The following is a 22,327-nucleotide window of genomic DNA, read 5'->3' as shown; positions in this document are numbered from 1 at the left end:
GGTGTCACAAGTCATGAGCTACTACAGAATCTGCTATAGGTCTACAAAGTACGAAATCCGATACAACAGTCTGAAGAAAACATAAATGATAGAGGATAAGAGAGACAAGGGGTTGCGGACGTCAACAGCTACCTCGTAACTCCAAATCACTGCCTAGCCTGAAAGGAATCAGCGCTCAGGTGCGGACTCTGCTATGCCTGAATCAGCACACACGGTGTAGGGATTAATATGAGTACTCCGACTCAGTGAGTAATAATTATAAATAATGGCTGAAAGTATGAAAACACGTAAAAGCACAAAGCAATTCCATATCTAGCAGTAAAAATCACTTAAAGCAGTAAATCAGTGAAGAGATCAAATGATATTCCTTTTAAAACAAGTAAAACCGGTAATTTAACAGGTAAATAACAAGTAGAAATCCACCCCTCGGGCATAGTATCAATCGCTCAGCATAGTATCAGCCCCTCGGGCTCACTCTCAGAATAGTATCAGCCCCTCGGGCATAGCATCAATCACTCACAACAATGGGTACCCGCGCTCACTGTGGGTGTGCAGACTCCGGAGGGGCCCCTTACGACCCAAGCGCTATATCAAGCCACCTCGTGGCATCATCACTCAACATATCCTCACATCACTCAAGCCACCGCGTGGCATATAAAGTATCTCAGGCCCTCGGCCTCACATCACTCAAGCCATTGCGTTGCATAAATGGTAACTCAGTCCCTCGGCCTCATATCACTCGGCATATCCTCACATATGGCCATCGGCCTCACTCAGTCCGGAAATCATCATAAACCCCTTGGGCATTAGTAAAATAGTAGTTCTCGGCCCAAAACATGATGTAGAAATATCATTTAAGTTTCAAATCTGAGTAAAAGTGGCTGAGCTTGTAAAACAGTAGATATCAACAGGACTGAGTTCAAATAATAAGTCAAGCAGTGAGGAGACAGTGATACAAATCCCCGAAGGGTTCAAATAGTTGACACGAAACCCAAATATGGCAACCAGCCCAAATCATGATGATATCAAATGAATTCCAGTCAAATATTTGATAAAATCATCAATCGGGATGGACCAAGTCACAATCCCCAATAGTGAAAGACCCCACGCTAATCATCTAGCGCGTATCTTGCCTCAATATAGCACTACGATGTGCAATCCGGGGTTTCAAACCCTCAGGACATCATTTACAATCATTACTCACCTCGAACTGGCTAATTTTCTAGCTCGCGACGCCTTTGCCCCTCGAATTGGCCCCCATGCGCGTCGAATCTATCCAAAATCAGAACGAATACGTCACAATATGCTAAGGGAACAAAGCCCAAGCGAAAACATTCGAAAAATATCAAAAATTCCGAAATTAGCAAAACCCGAGCCCCGGGCCCATGTCTCGGAATCGGGTAAAATTTACATTTTCAGAATTCTCATACCCTCACGAGTCTAACCATACCAAAATTATCCAATTCCGATACTATTTGGTCCTTCAAATCATCATTTTACATTTTTGAAAGGTTTCACAATTTTCTTCCCAAATTCCATCCCAAATCACGAATTAAATGATGAATTCAGTGATAGATTCATGTATTCTAGCCAAATCTGAGTTAAAATCACTTGCCCCGATGAATTTCTTGAAAAATCTTCGAAAATTGCCAAAATCCGAGCTCTCTAGGTCAAACTATTAAATAAAACCCAAAACTTCGTATTTATAGGGTATCCCTCAGGTTTCAGCCTCCGTGGGCTGCACCAAATCGACCGTCGTCCGCGCAAACCAGTGCGGTCCACGCAAACACAACCGCGGCCGCACGGGCCTTCCTCTGGAGTGATAGGCTTTACTATTTTGGCCATAACTTTTGCTACAGATGTCCAAATTTCGATATCTTTACCGTTCTGGAAACTAGACACGAAGGGCTACAACTTTCGTTTTTGAATCATCTCAAACTTCCTTATGGATCAAAGGATATGAGCTTCCGAAGTTGGACCGATGATCTACAGATCTTCATGACCGCGGTCGTGGTAACTTTTACGCGCCCAGCACTAAGCCAGCACGCCCAGTGCTAATTCTACCACGGCCAGCGCTAAAAATTCTGCCCCCATCCATTTTCTAAGTTCCGAAATGTCCTTACTCGCTCAAAACTCACCCGAAACACACCCGGAGTCATCAGACCTCAACCCAAACATGCCAACACCTCCCATAACATCATTAACACCTAGTCGAGTTTTTGAATCACTTCGAACAACATCAAAACACAAAATCAACTTCGGATTCAAGCCTAAGAACTCCAAGAACTCTTAAATTATGCTTTCGATCAAAAAGTCTATCAAATCTCGTCCGAATGACCTGAAATTTTGCACGCACATCCCAAGTGACACAACGAAACTACTGGAACTCTCGGAATTCCATTCCGACCCCTATATCAAAATCTCACCTATCGACCGGAAAGCGCCGAAATCTCAATTTCGCCAATCCAAGCCTAAACCTTCCACGGACTTCCAAAATGCATTCCGATCACGCTCCTAAGTCCCAGATCATCTAACGGAGCTAACCAAATCATAAAAATTCCCATCCGAGATCAAATACACATAAGTCAAATTTTGGTCAAATCTTTCAAATTTTAAGCTTTCAACTGAGACTGTTCTTCCAAATTCATTCTAATTAACCTGAAACCCAACACCAACGATTTATATAAGTTATAATACACCACACGGGGCAAGTCATGCCCGAGAACTGGCGGGCGAAATGCAAAAGCTCAAAGCGACCGGTCGGGTCGTTACAATAAGAATATATGCTAGCTTGGCAGTCTTCAAGAGATGGTTGTTCATTTTCTTGAATTGCTAAATTCTCATAAATTTTACGAACAAGTCCCTTTGCACCTCTTAGTTTCAAAGATGGGTTAAGTAGAGTAGAAATTAAATAAACTTCGGGAATAGGAAAAAAAAAATTAATTTTGAAATCATTTCATTAATGGCCGATGCATAAGTTGGATTTGTTTTATACTTGCCAAATACAATAGAAATTCCACAAATATACCATAAAAACTCGCGGGACAGACGGGACGGAACGGGACGGGACAGAACGGGATAGCCGGGACGGGACGGGACAGGACAAAATGGGACGAGACAAATGGGATGAAATGGTCATCCCGTCCCATCCCGTGTCCCGTTTAACATTGGCCCATCCCGTTGAAAATGAAGTAGGACGGGACGGGACGGCCCGCCCCATGGACAACCATAATAATTGATCATGCCATGAGTAACATCAAGTCGTGTATAAGTCAAGTACCTTAGAGTATTCACCAATTTCCTAAAATATGTAGCATCAATAAAATCACGAGTGCCACCTCTAGTCTAACTTCAATTTCTCTTCAATATTGGTTATATATGATTTGGATATAACCTTGGTAAATTCCTTCAAAACATCGTCAACATATTTTTCCTTTACTTTGAAATCATCTACTTCTCTAATTGCCTTGTGGTCGGTCTCGCACACAGATTCAACTCTAATTGGCCATTCTACAGGTTGTAGAGTAATGCCATTAATAGTATTTCGTCTTGCTCCTTGAAACACGTAATCTCGAACAATGGCACAAAATTTATTCCACCTTTAATATCTATTGTCATGTGTTGTTGTGGTTCTAGATCCCTAGATGTTTTTGCCTTAAACTTGGATGAATCATTAGAAACTTTCTCTTGCTTTTATTTGCAACAATAATTATTTATTTAGTACAAGTTTTGTATCTGACCGCATTTGTGTACAATATAATTATTGTAGGTATCTTTAGTTAAACTTTTGTATATAATTCAGTTATGTTATGTCTCTTTTTTTGACAAAGAATCAATTAAATTTTTATTTTTGTAGCTTACACATTCCTTTTGAGTTTCAATTATAATTCTTTATTTGGAAAATAAATAGTAGTACAAACTTTGATGTATCTAACCTGATTTGTTTATAATATAATTACTATAGGTATCTTTTTTGACGAGGAATATCTAACTAATAATTGAAAAAAAATATATGTTGGGAAATTGTATAGCTGTTCTTGATTTATATTACCATATTTGGAGTAATATTATATGACAGCGTATTTAAATTTCAAATGCACAACAATACACTTGTATAAATAATGCTACAGAAAGGAATGAAAGACATGTATTTTTTTCTTCTCTTTGTTTTAATTTGCTTTGCTTCTTTCATTACTCGGTTCATCTTTAATACCATTAAACAATTTTTTTGTGAAATACCAACCTCTTTTGGACGGACATCCTTTGCAACTAAATCATCCTTTTTATCAATCGCATGAATTTTTGAAAGATCGATTTGAATATTATTTGACTTTCCTTTGCATTCAATATAATCTCTATCACAACAAAAATTACATGTACCTTCTCTTTTTTCTCGTATGTTTCTGAATTTTAGCCATATTGATTTATCTCCGCCGGATTTGATGTCTTCTTTTTCTTTTGGTTGATCAACCTTTTCTTGCGATACATCCTCCAATGTCGCATCATTCTCTTGATTCAATGATCTCTTATATGTCACCAATTCACCTTCTAAATCATCAAGTTCGAGAGTACTAAGATTTTTTGTAGCCTCAATAATAATTTTCTTGTTGCTAAACTTTAAACGTAGAGACTGCAATATTTTTTCAATAAGTTTAACTTCTTCTAATATTTCTCCATTGGTCCTTAGACTATTGGCTATTTCTTCAATTCTTGTAAAAGATTCTTTGATAGATTCTGTTGGTCTCATACGAGCCAACTCAAATTGACTCTTAAACTTTTGTAGTTTCTCCTTCTTTATGTTAGTAACTTTTCGATATGACTTCACCAAGATTGTCCAAGCCTCCTTTGATGACTTTGCATGCAAATATTTTTTAGATACATGCAATTCGACTTTGATGGCGAGATAGTAGCGTGCCTCATAATCTAAATGTCTATTCTTCTCCAATTGAGTAACTGCATCACCCGTCAATGTTGTGCATTCTGGGGGTTCATCAAATCCTTTATCAATGGTGGACCATAATACAATAGCCTTAAAAAAATTCTTCACCTATTGATACCAAATTTCAAAATTGCTTTTGCCATCAAACACAAAAACGGGACAATTAGGTAATAGAGTATCCATATTTTTTTTGGATCTCCTACCGGCTCTGACAGAATCTCACCTAGGCTTTGATACCAATTTGAAGGATTGAAAATGTCGAAGAAAAATTTAGGCACAAGCAAAAAATTCAGCAAAAGCTATGTAGAAGTAATTTATTAAACTAGGGAGAGAGCTTGTTAGGAGGCTTTTTCACAACTCATAAACTCTTGAATCTCTCTACATTATAGCTACCTCTCTACCATAGAAAATATGTAGTAGCAGCCTTATTTATAATACTACAAAATCAAAACTAATTAATCTTGGTTTAATTTCCAACAGTTAGTTTAAAAGGATAATACATAACATGCTCCCTAAACTTGTCCCCAAAATTCAGTTTCTCGTTCAACCTTTACGGGTATTCCTTTTCCATTTTATACTTGTCCGAAATGAATTTAATACCACCCTAAAAGCTGATGTAGCAAAAAATTTTAAAAAAAAAAATTAAAGTGGAGGCGCATATTTGATAAAGAACCCCACCCCCTTTTCTCTTCATCTTTACCCCTCCCCCCACCCCCCGAACCCCCTTTTTCTTCTCCATCTCAACGCCATTTCTTTCTTCTCCACTACATTTTAAGGGCAGATTTTCTTGCTCTTTTCCATTTCCTTTTCTTTCTCCAACTTTTCTTCTCTCCTCATTTTATTTTTCATCAGTAAAACCTCCATTCCCGCATATCCTCCTTCCTCCTCCCGACAGAAAATTAAGATGCAAAATTAATTAGAGATTGTAAAAACCATCAGTTGTATTCTCACCTTTGACTATTAAAAACCCATGAAGACGCATTAACATGAAAAAAGTCAATTAAACTATAAAATCCCATCAGATGTTGGCCGAAAAAATTCTTCCGATGCCACCAGATTTTGGTATTACAATGCGAAATTTTTTAATTAACTTGAAAACTAATTTATCTGAATCTAAATTTTGTGATTGGGGTGAAGGATTGCACCGTAGGAAGGAGTATGAGAAAAGAAATTTTCTTTAAGGAAGGAGATGCAAAATTAAAAAAGAGAAATAAGAATAAGGAGTAAAAATTAAAAAACAAAGTAAAAAAGAAAAGGTAAAATCAACTTGAATCTGTTGGGATAATACGTGGTCAAGACATAAGGAGAGCGTGCAACACCTTCCACCATGAAACTGGTTCATTATGTCTCACGGAGGTATTAAATTCATTTCAGACAAGTATATGATGGAAAAGGAACACCCGTAAAGGTTGAACGAAAAACTGAGTTTTGGGGACAAGTTCAGGGAGCAATCTTATGTATTATCCCTAGTATAAATATAATTTTAATTTTATTATTATACTTTATTGCATTATATCATTATATAAGGATGAAAAGTGTCATTATATGTAAATATCGATTTAGTGTGATCGCGTCGTTATCTTTTTTTTTTTCTCATCTTTCCCTTCTTTATTATTAAATAATTCTATTTTATCCTTTATCCTACTTTTTTATATAGTAATAATTTTATCATGTATCCTACTTTTTCTTTGTAGCTCATTCTTCACATTGCTGATACTTGATATCATAAAATGACGGTAAACAATATAATCTATCCAAATATGTATTCATTAAAATAATACAATTCAATACGATACATTATAAAACGATATATAATAACCATCCAAACAAGGGCTAATAGTGAATGTTTTGTGGTGATTAATAATGAGGAGATTGTTATACGTAAATTAATTATTTCAAAAAGGCATTTTGTCATATTTTAATCTCCTATTGTTAATGCACATGTTTTTATTTCATATTCAGTCGCTGCATAGAATAATATACTATAAATTTTTGTATAACTTAACGAGGTATTATTTAATATCATTAACCAAATGTAGCATTAGTTTTGCGTCTGTCTTTCTCTTATGCGGCAAACAAAATATTGTATTATATTATGCGAAGTATTTTCTTATTTATATTTATACTCCACTACCACCCCAATCAATCAGATAACCCCTTACTAGTAACTATTCTTATTTACATTTGTACTTCTTTCACTCCATTTTATTTTATACTCTTTTATTCTTAGTTTATTTAAAATTAATAATATTTTTTTATATTTAAAAATAATCTTAACATTTCAATTACACTGAATGTCATGGTCTTATAAATATGTTGTTTAATATTACAAGTTATATACATCTTTATTTCTCTTAAATTTTGTGTTCAATCAAATAGGTTCAAAAATAATGATAAATAAATAGTTAATTTCAAGTAACCTGATAATATAAAAATTCGCTACACTTAACATGTTAAAATTCAACCCATGAAGAATAGTCTGAATTAGTTTAATCATGTTTCATAGTGTTTGGTCTATGTGACCAAATTATGAGCGTCAAAAGTATTTCTTTTAGAACCAATTGAACCGATCGTAGGTTTTTGTTATAAAGGATAGATTTTGACATAAGCTTATGCAGTTGTAACAATAATCAATAATGGTCTAAAGTTTAGTCATAATTTTTAATATATATATATATATTTTTATAATTTTACACCCTTGATTCTAAAGTTCCCAATGAACTTGTGAAACTTCTGCTTATTAAGCGGGAGGTTATAATTTGGAAATGTTTTAAAAAAGGGACAAAATATAAATGTTGGCCTAAAAAATAGATACCGATTAAACTGTAAAAATAGCACGGGCTGACCAGTTTTCGGACTGGTCATTCAAAAATAGCCAGCGTTTGCCAAGTCATTGAAAAATAACCACTATTTTGCTGCAACAGAGACCGGTGCATAATATACTGGAGCTCGGTGCACCTGTGTATGAACTTCCAGCATATTATGCTGCAACTCCAACACATGGAAAGTTCCAGCATAATATACTGGAGATTCGAACACTTGTGTATGAACTTTCATCATATTATATTGGACCGGTATACTTTGCTGGAACTCCAGTATATTACGCTGGAGTTCTAGTGTACTTATGCTGGAACTCCATCATATTATGCTGGAGTTCTAGTATACTTATCCTGAAACTCCAGTATAATATGCTGGAGTTCAAGTATACTTATGTTGGAACTCCAGCATAATATACTGGCTTATTTTCCGGGTTTTGAACAGTATTTTCGCTTAGATTTATCTTTACATGAAATGTGGCTAAATTTCGATTACTTTTGAAAGCGTGACTATTTTTGAATGACCACTTGTAAATCTGGCTATTTTTGAATTTCTCCCGGTTAAACTTTGTGTAATAGAGATGCTTGATCGCTGACCTGACCAATATGCATGGGCCAAATTTTGGGATCTTTACACAAGTAGTCGGTCATATTCATAGTTTATCTATACATAGATTATACATGATTATACACATATTAAACATAAATTATGTATATATTATACCTCTGCCGACTATTTTTAGTTTAAGCGAATGAGTGAACGACAAATCAGATTAATTCTTTATAAATTTTAGGAACTAGTCTTTATACGTGAAAACTTTACATGCTAGCAACTTTTTGGATCAAAATTTTAAAAAATAGCCACTATGACACTCATGGATTTTAAACTTTAAAAAGTAAAACTCCATGGATTTCGTCCAAGATACTGTCATGGACTTTCACCATTTACTGGATTTCGGGTGTCCAATGCTAGGTTTGAAATCAAAACTTGGACATCCTAGGATTGATCCCAACACTTGGAGCGATTGCGAACCCATATGATTCAACCTTGGTGGATAGAATTATCTTGGCAATATGTGTTCACTGCAGGACATGCTGCGCCGTGCATTAGTCAAAGTATGCAAAAGCTAACCCAAACACCAACATTATTAGAAAGAAAGAAAATAACAAAATTTGGTTTTAAGAAACTCTAAGTAAACCTATGTGGCAGAGTCAACACAAAAAAAATTAGCAAAGGATTGTTTCTGCAAAGAGAAGGCCGCCTTTGAAATGCATGTCTTTAATGTTTCTTATTTGCACATAGTTCAACAGAGAAGATAGCAGTCTTCCATTTTTTGCACTTGAAAGAATGCAAGATGAGGAACATTTTGTGCAGATTCTATAAGTTGGCAAGTCATTATGTTGTAAAAATTGTTCCTAAAGTCACACAACAAATTCTTTCTTGTTTGTCAGAATATACCAAATATTCAAAAATCTGAAATTAGAGTTATGCTACATATGGTTCTTGTAAGGTCCCATAGTAAGCAAAAACCCTATAAAATTCTTTGGATATTTTCTCCAACTAGTTTGAATAACTCACTATTCACTTCTCCCTTTATTCGGCTGTGACACACCTTAGGAGGTTGAAATACAAAACAGCAGACTCTATTGTCTCCTAGTAGGCTGGAGCATGGGAATGAAAGCTGCAAAAATCCAAGAATACCTCGCAATTTTCCACTCAGCTGGTTCAGATGAACAAATCACTGACCATAATGAGCATGAGTTACACAAGTTCTGAACGATCCACCCCCACGGAAAAGGCTTCCAGTTTGGCTTGTTCAAATACCATAATGGGAAGAAAAAACAAAACTACATACAGATAAATAAGTAAACTGATGGGGCCTAACACGGCAAAAACTGTTAGATTCTTGAACAAAAGATCCCATCTGATGTTTGGCATAAAGTGAGAGCAAATGATTTCTATCACCAACTTATGGAAGCTCTGGAAAAGCAAAATCTTCAAATGAACTAATTTCTACAAAATCTTAACATAACAAGGAGAGAAACTGTTTAGAAGATGCTAATATACACAGAAAGCAAAAGAATGGCAACCTGGAATGACAAAAGCATACCAAAAGCTTGCTATTATTTTGCATCATAGCATAGGGCCAGAGTAACGGTGCTCGATGAAGCCCTTGAATCTGTTGAACAAAAACTCAGAATTATTCTTCACAGATAATATAGAATATATCATAATTGTAAACTACAAAATTAAATATCAACCTTCAAACTCATCACGCATCCAGTCCTGGGCACACATCAAAGCTTGCAAGGTATCTGATCTTAGCGAACTGCGATACTGTTCAAGAGCTTTATTCCCAGTGTTGAATACAAACTCTAATGAAGCTTTTGACATAGGCATTCCAAGAATATTCCGTGCCATCATGGACAGAATAGGATACCTTGGAGTGTGAACCTTCCACCAGTTTAATATGCTAAAATCGGCTTTTCTAGGGAAAAGCGGCTCTTCCAAGTATTTATCCAAATCTGATTTTATGTTGTTGCTCTGTGAGGTCTCATAGATGAATTTGTCGTACCCTGTCAGCCGATCATTATTAGCACCAGCACCACCAACTTGAGATGCTTCAGCTTGACCATTCGGAGCTAATGGTGAGTAAATAGCATGGCCATTATACAGAGCCTTCATACAATCTGAAACAATATTAATACAGTCTGGAGCACTATCACCATATATTTGAGGATAATAGTATTCAACCAATTTCATCTTGTATCGTGGGTCTAAGATGGCTGCAATTGCCAAAGCCAAGCTACATTTTTTCCAGTACTCATCAAATCTGCTTTTCAACTTTAGAGCCAAAGAATTAACAAAATCATCTGAGTTTTGACACCACTCAATCAACTGCAAATGAATATCACAGATCTCTGGAAAGTATGTATTTGCAGTAGGATACTTGCTTCCTGCAAAAACACTGGAAACTTCAACAAAGAGCTTTAGGAAGCTAGCAATGGCACTTATTCTATCCCACTCTGTGGCAGATGGACACACTCCATACCCAGAATCATGTTCTTGCAAAAGGGGAAATGCATCTTTGTACTCCAAAGCAGTTTCAATCATGATATATGTTGTGTTCCAATAAAATGAATTATCAAGATTCAAGCGCTTCTTGCAATCGACCCCAACAATTTGAGCCATCTCAGTGAACTTTTCCTGGTTTGCCTGTGAACTTCGAACATACCGAATACTTTCCCGGACCTTGTGGATTAGCGGGCTTGCTGTTTCTAAGGTATCTTGGACCATCAACTTGACAACATTAGCTGCACAGCGTGTATCAAATAATTGGCCGTCACAGTAAAGAAACCTGTGCTGGCAAAGCTGCTCTCTGATTCTACTTACAATTTTGTCATATGTCGAGTAGTTATCAAATGTCACAGAAAACAATTTCCTGTCAATATCCCAATTTCTCAGACTAGTCATGATAACTTCTGAAAGCATGTCTTCTGTTTGGGAAGGATCAGTTGTTAAAAAATTCAGAATCTTCTTTTTCAGCTGCCAAGAGTCATCTATGTAATGCGCTGTCAAACACAAGTATTCAGCATCGCCATTAGCAGTCCATGTATCAGCACTAAGGCTGATTTTCCCAGGCAATTTGTCCAATTCTTCATATACTTTCTGTCTCTCCATCAGATAAATTTCCCTGCAGTCAGCCTCAACTCCATCAAATGTTGCAATGTCAAATAAAGGTTGAAGATTTCTGACAAATATACGGAAACCAATATGTTCAACCATAGACAAAGGATAGCCATGTAATATGATCATGCGAGCAAGATCAAGCCGGCTTCGCCTATTATCAAAGTTAATCCCATTGTTGAGTAACCCATCTCTTGTGTGTCCTTGTTCAAACTTAGTCCTCACAATGCTGACTGCTTCAGCCTTCCTCTGCTCTTGATCAAAACTAAAATTCGAGATGGCAAGGGTTCCCTCCTTTTTCTTTCCCCGTGTAAGCAACTGACTTATGTCATGGTTTGATCTCCTACGACATCTGATCAAATGATTTCTCAAATGTGAAGTCCCACTGGTGCTAGACCCGCTAAGTTTCCTTTTACAGTGCCTACAGATAGCCACAAAAGTATCACCTTTTTTTACTCTATCAAAATCATTCCACACAACAGATTTTAGTCTACTAGAATTCACTATAACTGCTTCCTCAGCTATCTCCATTGCTTCCGACTGTAGCAATACCTGAGATTTTTTTTAGGGAGCATGGGGAAAGTGCAAAGACACTTATTAGTTCTAAACCAGAATAAATGAAGAGACAATAAAGCTTCAATAACACAAAGGCTAATCGTAATCAAGCAGTTCTTTTAATTACCAGTTGAATATAGCTGTTCCAATCACAACAAGCACAAAGATATATATCTTGCCAGAAATTGACAAACCTTCGAAATGATAATAAATATTTCAACACTAATTGGAAGGTCTCAATGCACATAAAGGTTGTACAACTATTTCTATCAACTATTAGGAACCTCTGCCTCCTAAAAAAGCTTATTACAGAAATAATAAGTAATACTTGGGAGAAAAAGGAAGTACAAAGTAATCATCAGGGACAGAGCAATATTGCATGAAGGGCCTTCAATTGAATCCCCATAGTTTAAAATTATACAGCACAAATAAGGTAAAAACTAATTTTTTGGGCATAAGGGAATTTCTAGTGTAGCAGCAAAGGTGGCTCAAAAATTGCTTCAAGCAGCAGGGTTGAGAGCTAGGTGGACATTCTAACATTTTTTAATCTCCTTGTTAGAATTCTTGACTGTGCTACTACTAACCATATACTTCAATAGCACCAGCAACTTGTAAGATGGCTTCTAGCTTACACAAGATCCGACGAGCTAAACTTTTTTAAAAAACTTGAAGGATATCATCAACTACAACATGCTCAAAAATGAACTTTTAACAAATAAAAATGGAAGCAAACTCGTGAAGAGTTCCGAAGAAAACATGACAAACAAAGTGGTCAATATAGATCATTCACTGTCAACCAAAATAACAAGATACCTTGTTTTAATGAGCAAACAAAATAGCACAGCTTTCTGCATTTCAAGTTTTCTTTTCTACCATTAAATGATAGAAAGAATGTAGGTATACACAGTTGCCTTATTCGTTGGCCGAGCATCAGTATGTATATATAATATACTAAATAGTAGACCTATGCCAGACTTTTCTACCAGTTAAATTAAGAAAAAACTATCAAATTCACCCACATATTTGGGCGAGGATCAGTATATATAATATACAAATAAACCTATACAGGACATTTCTACCATTTAAATTACAAAAAAACACTATCACATCCACACACATTACATAAAAGCCAGACCTTTCTACCATTTACATGACAGAAAACACTATCAAATCTGCACACTTTAGACTTTACATAAATTTTTTACAGCTTTATCAAATGTTTTTGTTTTTTATTTATTTATTGTTACAGCTTTTTCAACTGTCTTCTAATTATTGTTACAGCTTTATCAAATGTTTTTCTAAAGGTAAATTAAGCTAGAAACCTTTAAATTTCAAACTACCCATCTAAGGCAGCACAAGACAACTATAACTTCAATCCCAAACTAGTTGGGATCGACAATATGAATATCCATTCTGCCCCATATCGATACTTAAACCCACCTAAGATAATAAGAAGAAATTCACAACTAAACTAGGCACTAGTGAAATTCTAGCCAACACAACACCGGAATTCCTCATTAATTTAAAAAAACACAAGGTGATTTTTTCCATCTGTTCAAATCTTGCTGGGCAAAATTACCTGGTACCTATGCGAGTGGGAGGTAGCAGGCACCGGTAGTCATAAAAAAAATTCCTCTTTAATTTACAAAGCACTACATTGTTTGGAAATAAAAGATGCAAATTTCATTGTTCAAAAAACAAAAGATGCAAACTTTAAGCACAAATTAGAGATTAAAAGGAAAAATTTAAAGAGCAATAGCGTAAACGACTCAACAAAATAGTGAATTTCGTCCAACCAAACCGGGTCTCCATGACCCAGTACCCGACCCATAATCCGATTCATTAGGGTAGACGAAAAATAAAAAAAATCGGGTCGGAGAAGCACATATTATTAAAACCTTATGAATATCGGATCCGAAACCTAAATTAACACAAAATCCTTTCAGACTTCGGGTCTAAATATATCCAAAACAACAGCTTCAATTATAATACTACCATACATGACATGAAGAGAGAGAAAGACAGAGAGAAACTCTGTGTGTGTGTGTGTGAGAGAGAGAGAGACTTACGAGAATTGAAGAACGTTGGCGTTGTTACAGAGGGAAGTTAGGGTTTGTTTGTAAGCGGTTAAGGTTTTTTGTGTGAAGAAAATCACATAGTGAAGGTGTAATTGTGTGTGATAAACGAAGAGATGAGAGTGAAAGTGAGCGTCTCGTTAGCGAGAATTGGTGAAGTTGGGTTGCCAAGAGAAGGCGCGAACCCGAAGAGACAAGTTGTTGGGCCTACGGTTTGGGTTTATCTTCGATCTGTTTGGCCCATTTTGTCTGTTCCCGTTTTGAAGAATTAACCTAAATAGAAGTTCATCCAACTGCTTAATTTAAAAGTAGAAATTTTTACCTCCGGTAGCAATAGCAAAGGTTAACACCTTATTTATTTTAAATAAATATCATTTAAAAAAATTATATTTTATAGATACCTTTTAAGGTTTATAACAAAATATTTAATTTTGGTTACCTCCTAGCCCTAAGTCACTAAATACGTTATTCAGTTATACTATTTTTTTTCTCTCTCTACTTTGATACATCCCATTCTCTTCCCCATTCTCTGAAAACACGAAGCTCAATCTCAAAATTCCTCTTACCCACACTATTTTCTTTTCATTCCGATCAATTCTTGCACCGAAAAATTTGAATTACGATTTCTCTGTCATCAATTCTCTCCACGAGTTTCGTCCACATATTGCCCGATGCATTCGAGAGCTTGTCTAGCCCTTACCTTCCTGAAAAACCGTGGGGTGATTTTCCTTTTGCAGGGTTTATAGCAATGGTTGCGGCAATTGGGACAATGATGGTGGATTTGATAGCTATGAGTTATTTTAGGAGATCAAGAAAGGAGATTTCTCTGTTAAGGTCACTAAAAGCAAATCAAATCCCTAACCAAATCACTAAAAGCAGGTAATGAAAATAAGAAGACGCGTGTTGTATCTTCAAATCTCAAAGGTGTCGCGTGTTGTATCTTCAAACATTGCTACGGCGGATTCGCCGGAAATTAGGGTTTGTTCTTGAACAAAGACGACGGAGTTTGGGGCTGAACAACATATTTTCTGTTAATGTATTTTAATGTATTTCATTGTATTCATTGTCTTTTTTTCATTGTAATTCAATGTATCTTGTTGTATTCCATGTATTTCATTGTATTCACTATCTTTTTTTTCATTGTATTCAATGTATCCCGTTGTATTCTATGTATTTCATTGTGTTCATTATCTCGCTATATGCCATGAATGTATTCATATGTTTTTTTAATTAACATAATTTATGTATCCAGATGTATTATATAATTTCTCTGAAGATTGCTATATTTTTTTGGGGTATTTTTCGATTGAGAATCTTTTTTATAACTGAAAATACAAAATTTGTATGTTATAATTGAGTTTGTTGAGTTATATTAGGAGTCTGTTATGTTAATTGATTCACTTTTCGCTTTAAAAACAGTGTAATCCCCTATTTCACGTCGTGAATACAGTCGAATACAATAAGAATACAATAATCCGTTAAGTTGTAATGCCACGTTTTACTCCATGAATATAGTCGAATACACTCGAATACAACAACCGATTAGCTGGACTTCCCTGATTCATGCCTATTTTTGCTACTGTATTCATGAATACAATAGCTTAAATCCATCAAATACATCTTATAACCACAGAAAAGGTATTTATAATCCGTAATATAGCAAATGGTATCTATAGATGGCTAATTACTACTAAAAGATAGTGCTTTATGAAAATTTCTCTTAAAAGTAACCGCTAAATGTATAATTTATATATAATCTCTATATATATATATATTAAAGCAAGAAAGTTACTATATATAATTGACATTATGGTTAAGCCAAGTAGCAAGCTAATAAATGTCAATAGTATATGGTAAATTTATTCTATATTTGACTATTTTAGTTAAATACAAATATATATATATATATAATATGAATTAAAAGATAATTTTGAATTTATAGATAAAGTTCTACAATTTGAATTTAAATTAAAAATAAAATTTATCTTTTTTTATCATGTTATCATACTTAATTCGGTTAATGATCATCTGCAATCATGTTAGGAACTTTTGTTATTTTTTATAATTATTTAAATACTACTTCGCCTCTAGCAACAACAAAAAAACTCCATATAACTATAAAACTCTTTCACATTTAAAATCCAATAAGTATAGTTCTTTGAAACACTATCGCTAGATTTGAATAAAACAAAATTCTTTTAAAATAAATATAATATATAGGGTATACGTCTATGTTTATCTAAATAACAAAAAAGAGTTTACAAAACCAAATAAAAGTTTGCTTACATATATAATAAAGTAAACATACATGCTGGAGAAAGAAATATCACAAAATCTGTCAATATTAAAAAACAGTTGTTTCTTTTTTCTTCTTGAAGAAAATTTGTTTGAAGAGTCAATTTGTATAAATGGATATCAAACAAATAACAAAACTTTGGCTATACAATTGCTATCATTAATTTCAATTTAGCACATTCAAGGAATTGAAGGGTATAAGCTGAAACCTCTTCATTTAGCTGTAGTCAAGCTAATATTGTAAGGGTATAATATTTTTTTCTTTGAAGAATATTAGTTTTGAATCATTAGATTATGTGATTTTTTTTTTCAAACTCAACAAGAGATAAATTGGTTTCTAATTGATAGTTTTTATAGCGACTTTTAAGTGTAAAAAGAATATATATAAAGAAAAAATTGGTATGACGTGAAATATTTTTTAAAAAAATGCAAACAAATTATTTCGAAAATCTCTTTGCTTTTTTTAATTCAAAGATAATAAAAAGATAAGATATTTTTGAACATTACTAGAGAGCTTTAAAATTATTATAATAGAAGTTATATCATGGATAAACTCAAAAAACTGAAATCTAATGAAATATTTACATAATATCTTTACTTTTTATAGCTAATATAAATAGAAGATATACTGACAACACATGATTATACACATATTATATTTGGATTATATATAAATTACACATCATTCAATTTTTTAATTTAAGTGATGGAGTGAGCACTTATTTAGGCTAATTAGATGAAGCCAAAAGAAAATATGAAATAATTTCAACCAAAGACTAAAAATATAATTAAAATTCATATGTAGACAATTTTTATTTAAACTCATCCTTTTATAGTGAGATAAATTAATTTTTTGTAACAACAGAAATAATGACATAAAAAACAAGATAAAAGAAAATAAATATTGAAAAAATGTTAGAAAGATCTAAAAACGAGAAATAGAAGATGACAACAAATTTCTTCTTATGTTTTCATCTTTGTTGAGTATAAAAAATTTGAAATTTAATCTCATCGATTTCAAATATATTTTTCTCAACTCAAATACATAGATAATAAGATAAGGATATCTTCGAATATTTTTTAAATTTACATTATGTGTCGTTTTTAAAAAATCATTATTACTAACAAACTGATATGATATTCGAATTTGAATTGGAATGCAATTTGAGTAGTTTGCATTGAGGTTAAGCCAAGTATGATGTCGAAAAATAAACTACTTGACAATTTTAAGACAATATATGCAATGTTTTATAATAATAATCAACTAATTTAACATTTAATGATTCAAAGAACAAAATTTTTGTATATATAGGGTATTAAAAATTCAAATTTTAAGATTATTTACATACAATCCAAATAACTTAAATATTTGACATGATTAGTGTCCGCGCATCCGCGCGGGTACTAATACTAGTATATGTATAATTATATAGAATTAATATATAATTTATGTATATCGGTTAGAAAAAATAAACAAAAATGCAATCGGCATTTTATAAAGATCCCCCCTCCCCCCCCCCCTCCTTTTTTTAATTCCCTAATTATCATTTAAAAAATTCCCCAGTTCTCTGTTTTTTCCTTCTTCTGAAGGTCTAATAAATTTATTGCCTTCTTTTCTTCTTCTTTTATTTATTTTTTATTTATTAAATTAATCATTTCTCATTTTCTATTTTTCCTTGCTGACCCAATTTATTTATTTTTCAACCTAATAGAGAATAGATTTAACTTATATATTGTCAATATATTTTTCACATAATCAGTATATTTTAACTACAGTTAGATAATAGAAGATGAATGTATTATTGTATTTTAGTCGGGAAAAAAGATCAAATTTTCTCTTAACCCTTTTCATTAAAAAATAAAATATATTTGCTCTTATTGACTAACGCTGGAGCTTAGTTTTTAATGACAGTTTAGCAATTGTTAATAGTGGCGGAGGCAGGATCTCCACGGAGGGGGTTCAAAAAATATTTTTTTAGCTAGTGAGAATTGAACTCATGACCTTATGTAGATTTTGAACCCCCTTAACCATTAAACTATACTTTTGGATTGTGTTAAGGGTGTTCAAAACTTAATATATAGAGATAAAAAACAGATTTTGCCTTATATATACAATGTAATTTTTCGGCGAAGGGTGTTCGGGTGAACACCCTTGCGCCCCCTAAATCCGCCCCTGATTGTTAATGCCGCATATCTAATGTGTGGGTCTTTTTTTTACAAGAAAAAGGGTTAAATTTGCCCTTGAGCTATACCATTTCACGTAGTTCAAGAGCAATAAGTAGAGGTCAAGTTGAGGCAAATTAGAGCTCCGTAATTAATAAAGGTTATGGTAGAGTGGTAAGTACTCCTTTATTCTTATTCAAAGGTCTTAGATTCGAACCCGGGATACAAAATCACGTTTGTTAAGAAGCGTTTTACCCCAATATAGGGTTTTCCAGCGCGACTCCAGATTTATCGGACCCTAATACAAATACCAAATATCGGATAAAAACCGGAAAAAAATCTAGATTATAGTTGACGTATAGGTAGAGGCAAGGTTGTGTGTAATTATAGGAACGAAGAATATAATCAACCACTTTCTCATGTGTTAATTTCCACTTTAATTTCTTGACCATATTCTCATTCCTTCATGAAGGAGAAAAGAAGACTTTCTCTCTTTTGAAAAGATATCCTTTACTTGCTTCTCTCATCTACCAAATACCTAATAATTAGTACGTATATAAAATCATGCAACTATTTGAATATTTTTTATATTCCCTACTTCTCTCCATAATTTCCTTTCTCATTGGATAAAAAGAAATTAAAGAGATCAAATTTTCAAGAGGCAAGAGAGCAAAGTAAGAAAAACATTTCTTCAATGGGTGCTCTTGGAACTATTGCTAAGAGTTTGAATGGGCTAATCGGGTATTTTTTTTCGTAAATTTATTTTTAGTTTTATATGCTTTTTACAAATTTTATTCATTTATATTAAATTTTTTACATCTATTATATAAAAACCTTCTTAAGTATATAAAAGGGGTATTATCACTTTTAGCCCGCATTAAAAATTATTTATATTTGATAGTCGAAAAAGTGTATAAAAATTGTATAATTTTTGTATATAATATACAAAATATATATATAATAAAAAAAATATACAAATTGTATACATTTATTCCGCTTTTATTTTTACAGTGACTATACAGAGTTAATCTTTTCTATATAAAAACCGTCTTTTTTTTATATCTCTCCCTATATATATATACATATACACACACTATATGACCATTTTGTTATATTGTAAAAACCATATATGTTCAACATGCATGCTAATTTTCTGCAAAATATGGTTGAAGACTATTGTATATTTTCTTCATTTTTATTGGTTATTTTTTGTAATTTTGGAAAATTAAGACCTAACTTTTTAATTTTCCATCTCCTTTTTCTTAACAGCCCTGGAGTGGAGCTTCTTTATCCTTTGTAAGTTGCCATATAATTTAGTTGCTAGTAAAAATCCACAATATATAGAATACACGACATTATGTGTCACTAATTAATTTATTTTCAATGAATAGGTATTCTTCTATGCGAGCAATTGAGAGCCCTTCACCACTAGATGATCAACAATGGCTAACCTATTGGGTTCTCTACTCATTTATAACTCTTTTTGAGTTATCTTGCTGGAAAATCCTCCAATGGTAACAAAATATTATGTACAACCATCTAGCTAGAGAATTAATTTTGTGAATTCTAACTTATATAAATGGATAAAAAGGACAGTCCGATGCACAAAGTATCCCGTGTTTACGCAAGGTCCGGAAAAGGATCACACCCAAGAGGGTGTAATGTAACAGTCTACCCTGATGCAAGTATCATTGGCTGATTTTACGGCTTAAAACCCATGTGACCTAGGTTATATGTTAGCGAGTTTATTGTTGCTCCAAGACTCCCCTTCGTCTTATATTATGTTGCTTGCCTTATTTTTCAGATTACTAGTCACCTTTTTCAATGAACGATTACATGTAGTCATCTTTAGATGACCTAAAAACATTCAAGTAAATGATCATTGTATAGTTTTGTATATCCTGAATTCAGTGGCGAACTCGAGCTTCGGCTATGGATTCCGTCGAATTCAGTAGCTTTGTTCCAAATCCTCTATTTGACTTAAAATATTCATTTAGAACTCAATAACTTAAAAAGACTAGAATCACGAACTCACTAACTTTAAATCCTGACTCTACCTCTGCATGAATTTCTTCATCTTATATATGTTATGTTACTTGCCTTATTTTTCATATTACTAGTCACCTTCTACAATGAACGATTCCATAGAGTCATCTTTAATTAGATAACCTATAAACATTCTATTACACTGTCAGTGTATATTTTGTATATTATGGATTCAGTGGTGGAGCTAGAGCTTCAATAATGGGTTCGGTCGAATGGAGTAGCATTGATTCAAACCCTGTATTTATCTTAAAATATTCATTTAAAACTCAGTAACTTAAAAAACTAGAATCACGAACTCGCTAACTTTAAATCCTGACTCCGCCTCTAGCTGAATTTGATCATATTACATTTGTAATGTCATTGGCAGGCTTCCATTTTGGCCATACATCAAGCTTGTATGTTGTATGTGGTTGGTGCTACCAATTTTCAATGGAGCAGCTTATATACATGAGAATTTTATAAGAAGACATGTTAAAGTTGGGAGTCAAATTAGCTCAACATATCCTGAAAATCAAAGAAAGGCTCTTCAAATGATGAGCTTAGATGCAAGAAAAGCAGTTGAGAGATACATAGAAAAATATGGACCTGATGCCTTTGATAAGGTCGTCAAAGCGGTACGAACCAGTTTAATTTCTATACATTGACAGTATATTACTAAAGAATGAATTTTTTTTATATATATGCGTGTTTTGGTCTAATGAATCCATTGGAAAAAAATTTACTTTTTTTCAAAATTAGTGTTTGACCATGAAATTTTCAATTTTCACTTGAAGATGAATTTTGAAATTTTTCGGAAATTTTAAAAACTCCAAAAAGTTATTTTTCAAAATTTTCGCTCAGATCACTCGCAAAAATTCAAAAACAACCCCAAGCTATATTCATGTCCAAATATAACTTTAATTTTTAAATATTATTTTCACTTGAATTTTTTTTTTAATTTTTTCGGGGTTTTACAATTTTTATGTCTAAACGCCCACTAAGAATTCTTAGTGGGCGTTTGGACATAAGAATTGTAAAATTCCAAAATAGGGGGGAAAATTTTTTCAAGTGAAAATGATATTTGAAATTTAGAGTTGTGTTTGGACATGCATATAATTTTGGATTATTTTGAAGTTTTGTGAGTAAAAATTTTGAAAAATAACTTTTTGGAGTTTTTTAAATTTTTAAAAATTTTCAAAATGCATCTTCAAGTGAAAATTGTAAATTTTATAAACAAACACTGAATTTTTTTGAAAAAAATGAAAAAAATTTCTTATGTCCAAACTAGCTCATATTGTGAATTTGAAATGTTTTCAGGCGGAAAGAGAAGCAAAGAAACACTGAAGAAACGACTGATTTCAGAAATTTCTCTCCCCGTACCAACAACAACAGATTGTATATCAATTTATATTTAGAATTTCATAACTCTTCCATATAAGTGAAATTACGAATATATAAGCCTTTTTTTTTATTATATATATTAATAATTTGGAGAATCTTTGGGATGTTTCATATTGTATTCAGGGAAATGAGCAAAAACTATCAAGGATTAATACATAATATATATCATAGAGATTTACGTGTAAATCTAGCATTGATATTCCTCTAAAATTAATTAAACTTAAATTATATACACGGACCGCATAAAGAATTTTTACACTACCAATATATTTTAAAGTTAGCCATCAATTTTACTAGATTAAAAATTGATGTTTATTATATAGATTTACGTGTAATTACTTTATAAGTAATATGAATATGTAAATATTTT

General features: G+C 33.2%; 2 protein-coding genes across 2 annotated transcripts; one reads left to right on the top strand and one right to left on the bottom strand.

The window, feature by feature from the left end:
* Window positions 1–9,630: 9,630 nt before the first annotated feature.
* Window positions 9,631–14,216, bottom strand: LOC107819818 (zinc finger BED domain-containing protein RICESLEEPER 1-like). The gene is made up of 3 exons (XM_075217638.1): window positions 14,068–14,216; window positions 10,018–11,995; window positions 9,631–9,935 (listed from the first exon to the last, which is right to left on the bottom strand). Exons 2-3 carry the CDS (start codon window positions 11,972–11,974, stop codon window positions 9,880–9,882), a joined length of 2,013 nt encoding a protein of 670 aa, XP_075073739.1. The 5' UTR covers window positions 11,975–11,995; window positions 14,068–14,216; the 3' UTR covers window positions 9,631–9,879.
* Window positions 14,217–19,137: 4,921 nt separating this feature from the next.
* LOC107799240 (HVA22-like protein f) lies at window positions 19,138–22,127 on the top strand. Its single transcript, XM_016622330.2, has 5 exons — window positions 19,138–19,272; window positions 19,801–19,827; window positions 19,923–20,045; window positions 20,945–21,191; window positions 21,874–22,127. Exons 1-5 carry the CDS (start codon window positions 19,226–19,228, stop codon window positions 21,898–21,900), a joined length of 471 nt encoding a protein of 156 aa, XP_016477816.1. The 5' UTR covers window positions 19,138–19,225; the 3' UTR covers window positions 21,901–22,127.
* The last annotated feature ends 200 nt before the right edge of the window (window positions 22,128–22,327 follow it).

This window comes from Nicotiana tabacum, chromosome 1, assembly GCF_000715075.1.
Source record: "Nicotiana tabacum cultivar K326 chromosome 1, ASM71507v2, whole genome shotgun sequence".
NCBI lineage: Eukaryota > Viridiplantae > Streptophyta > Magnoliopsida > Solanales > Solanaceae > Nicotiana > Nicotiana tabacum.
The sequence above is the reverse complement of the archived record's forward strand: the minus strand, read 5'-3'. Positions and strand labels throughout refer to the sequence as shown.

Bases quoted from the DNA above. Each gene is read 5' to 3' on its own strand.
- LOC107819818 (XM_075217638.1), bottom strand. From the start codon at position 11,974: ATGGAGATAGCTGAGGAAGCAGTTATAGTGAATTCTAGTAGACTAAAA. The intron at 9,936-10,017 runs GTTGATATTTAA...TTTGTTCAACAG, and splicing joins GATGCGTGATGAGTTTGAAG to ATTCAAGGGCTTCATCGAGC.
- LOC107799240 (XM_016622330.2), top strand. From the start codon at position 19,226: ATGGGTGCTCTTGGAACTATTGCTAAGAGTTTGAATGGGCTAATCGG. The intron at 20,046-20,944 runs GTAACAAAATAT...TGTCATTGGCAG, and splicing joins TGCTGGAAAATCCTCCAATG to GCTTCCATTTTGGCCATACA. The intron at 21,192-21,873 runs GTACGAACCAGT...AAATGTTTTCAG, and splicing joins TTGATAAGGTCGTCAAAGCG to GCGGAAAGAGAAGCAAAGAA.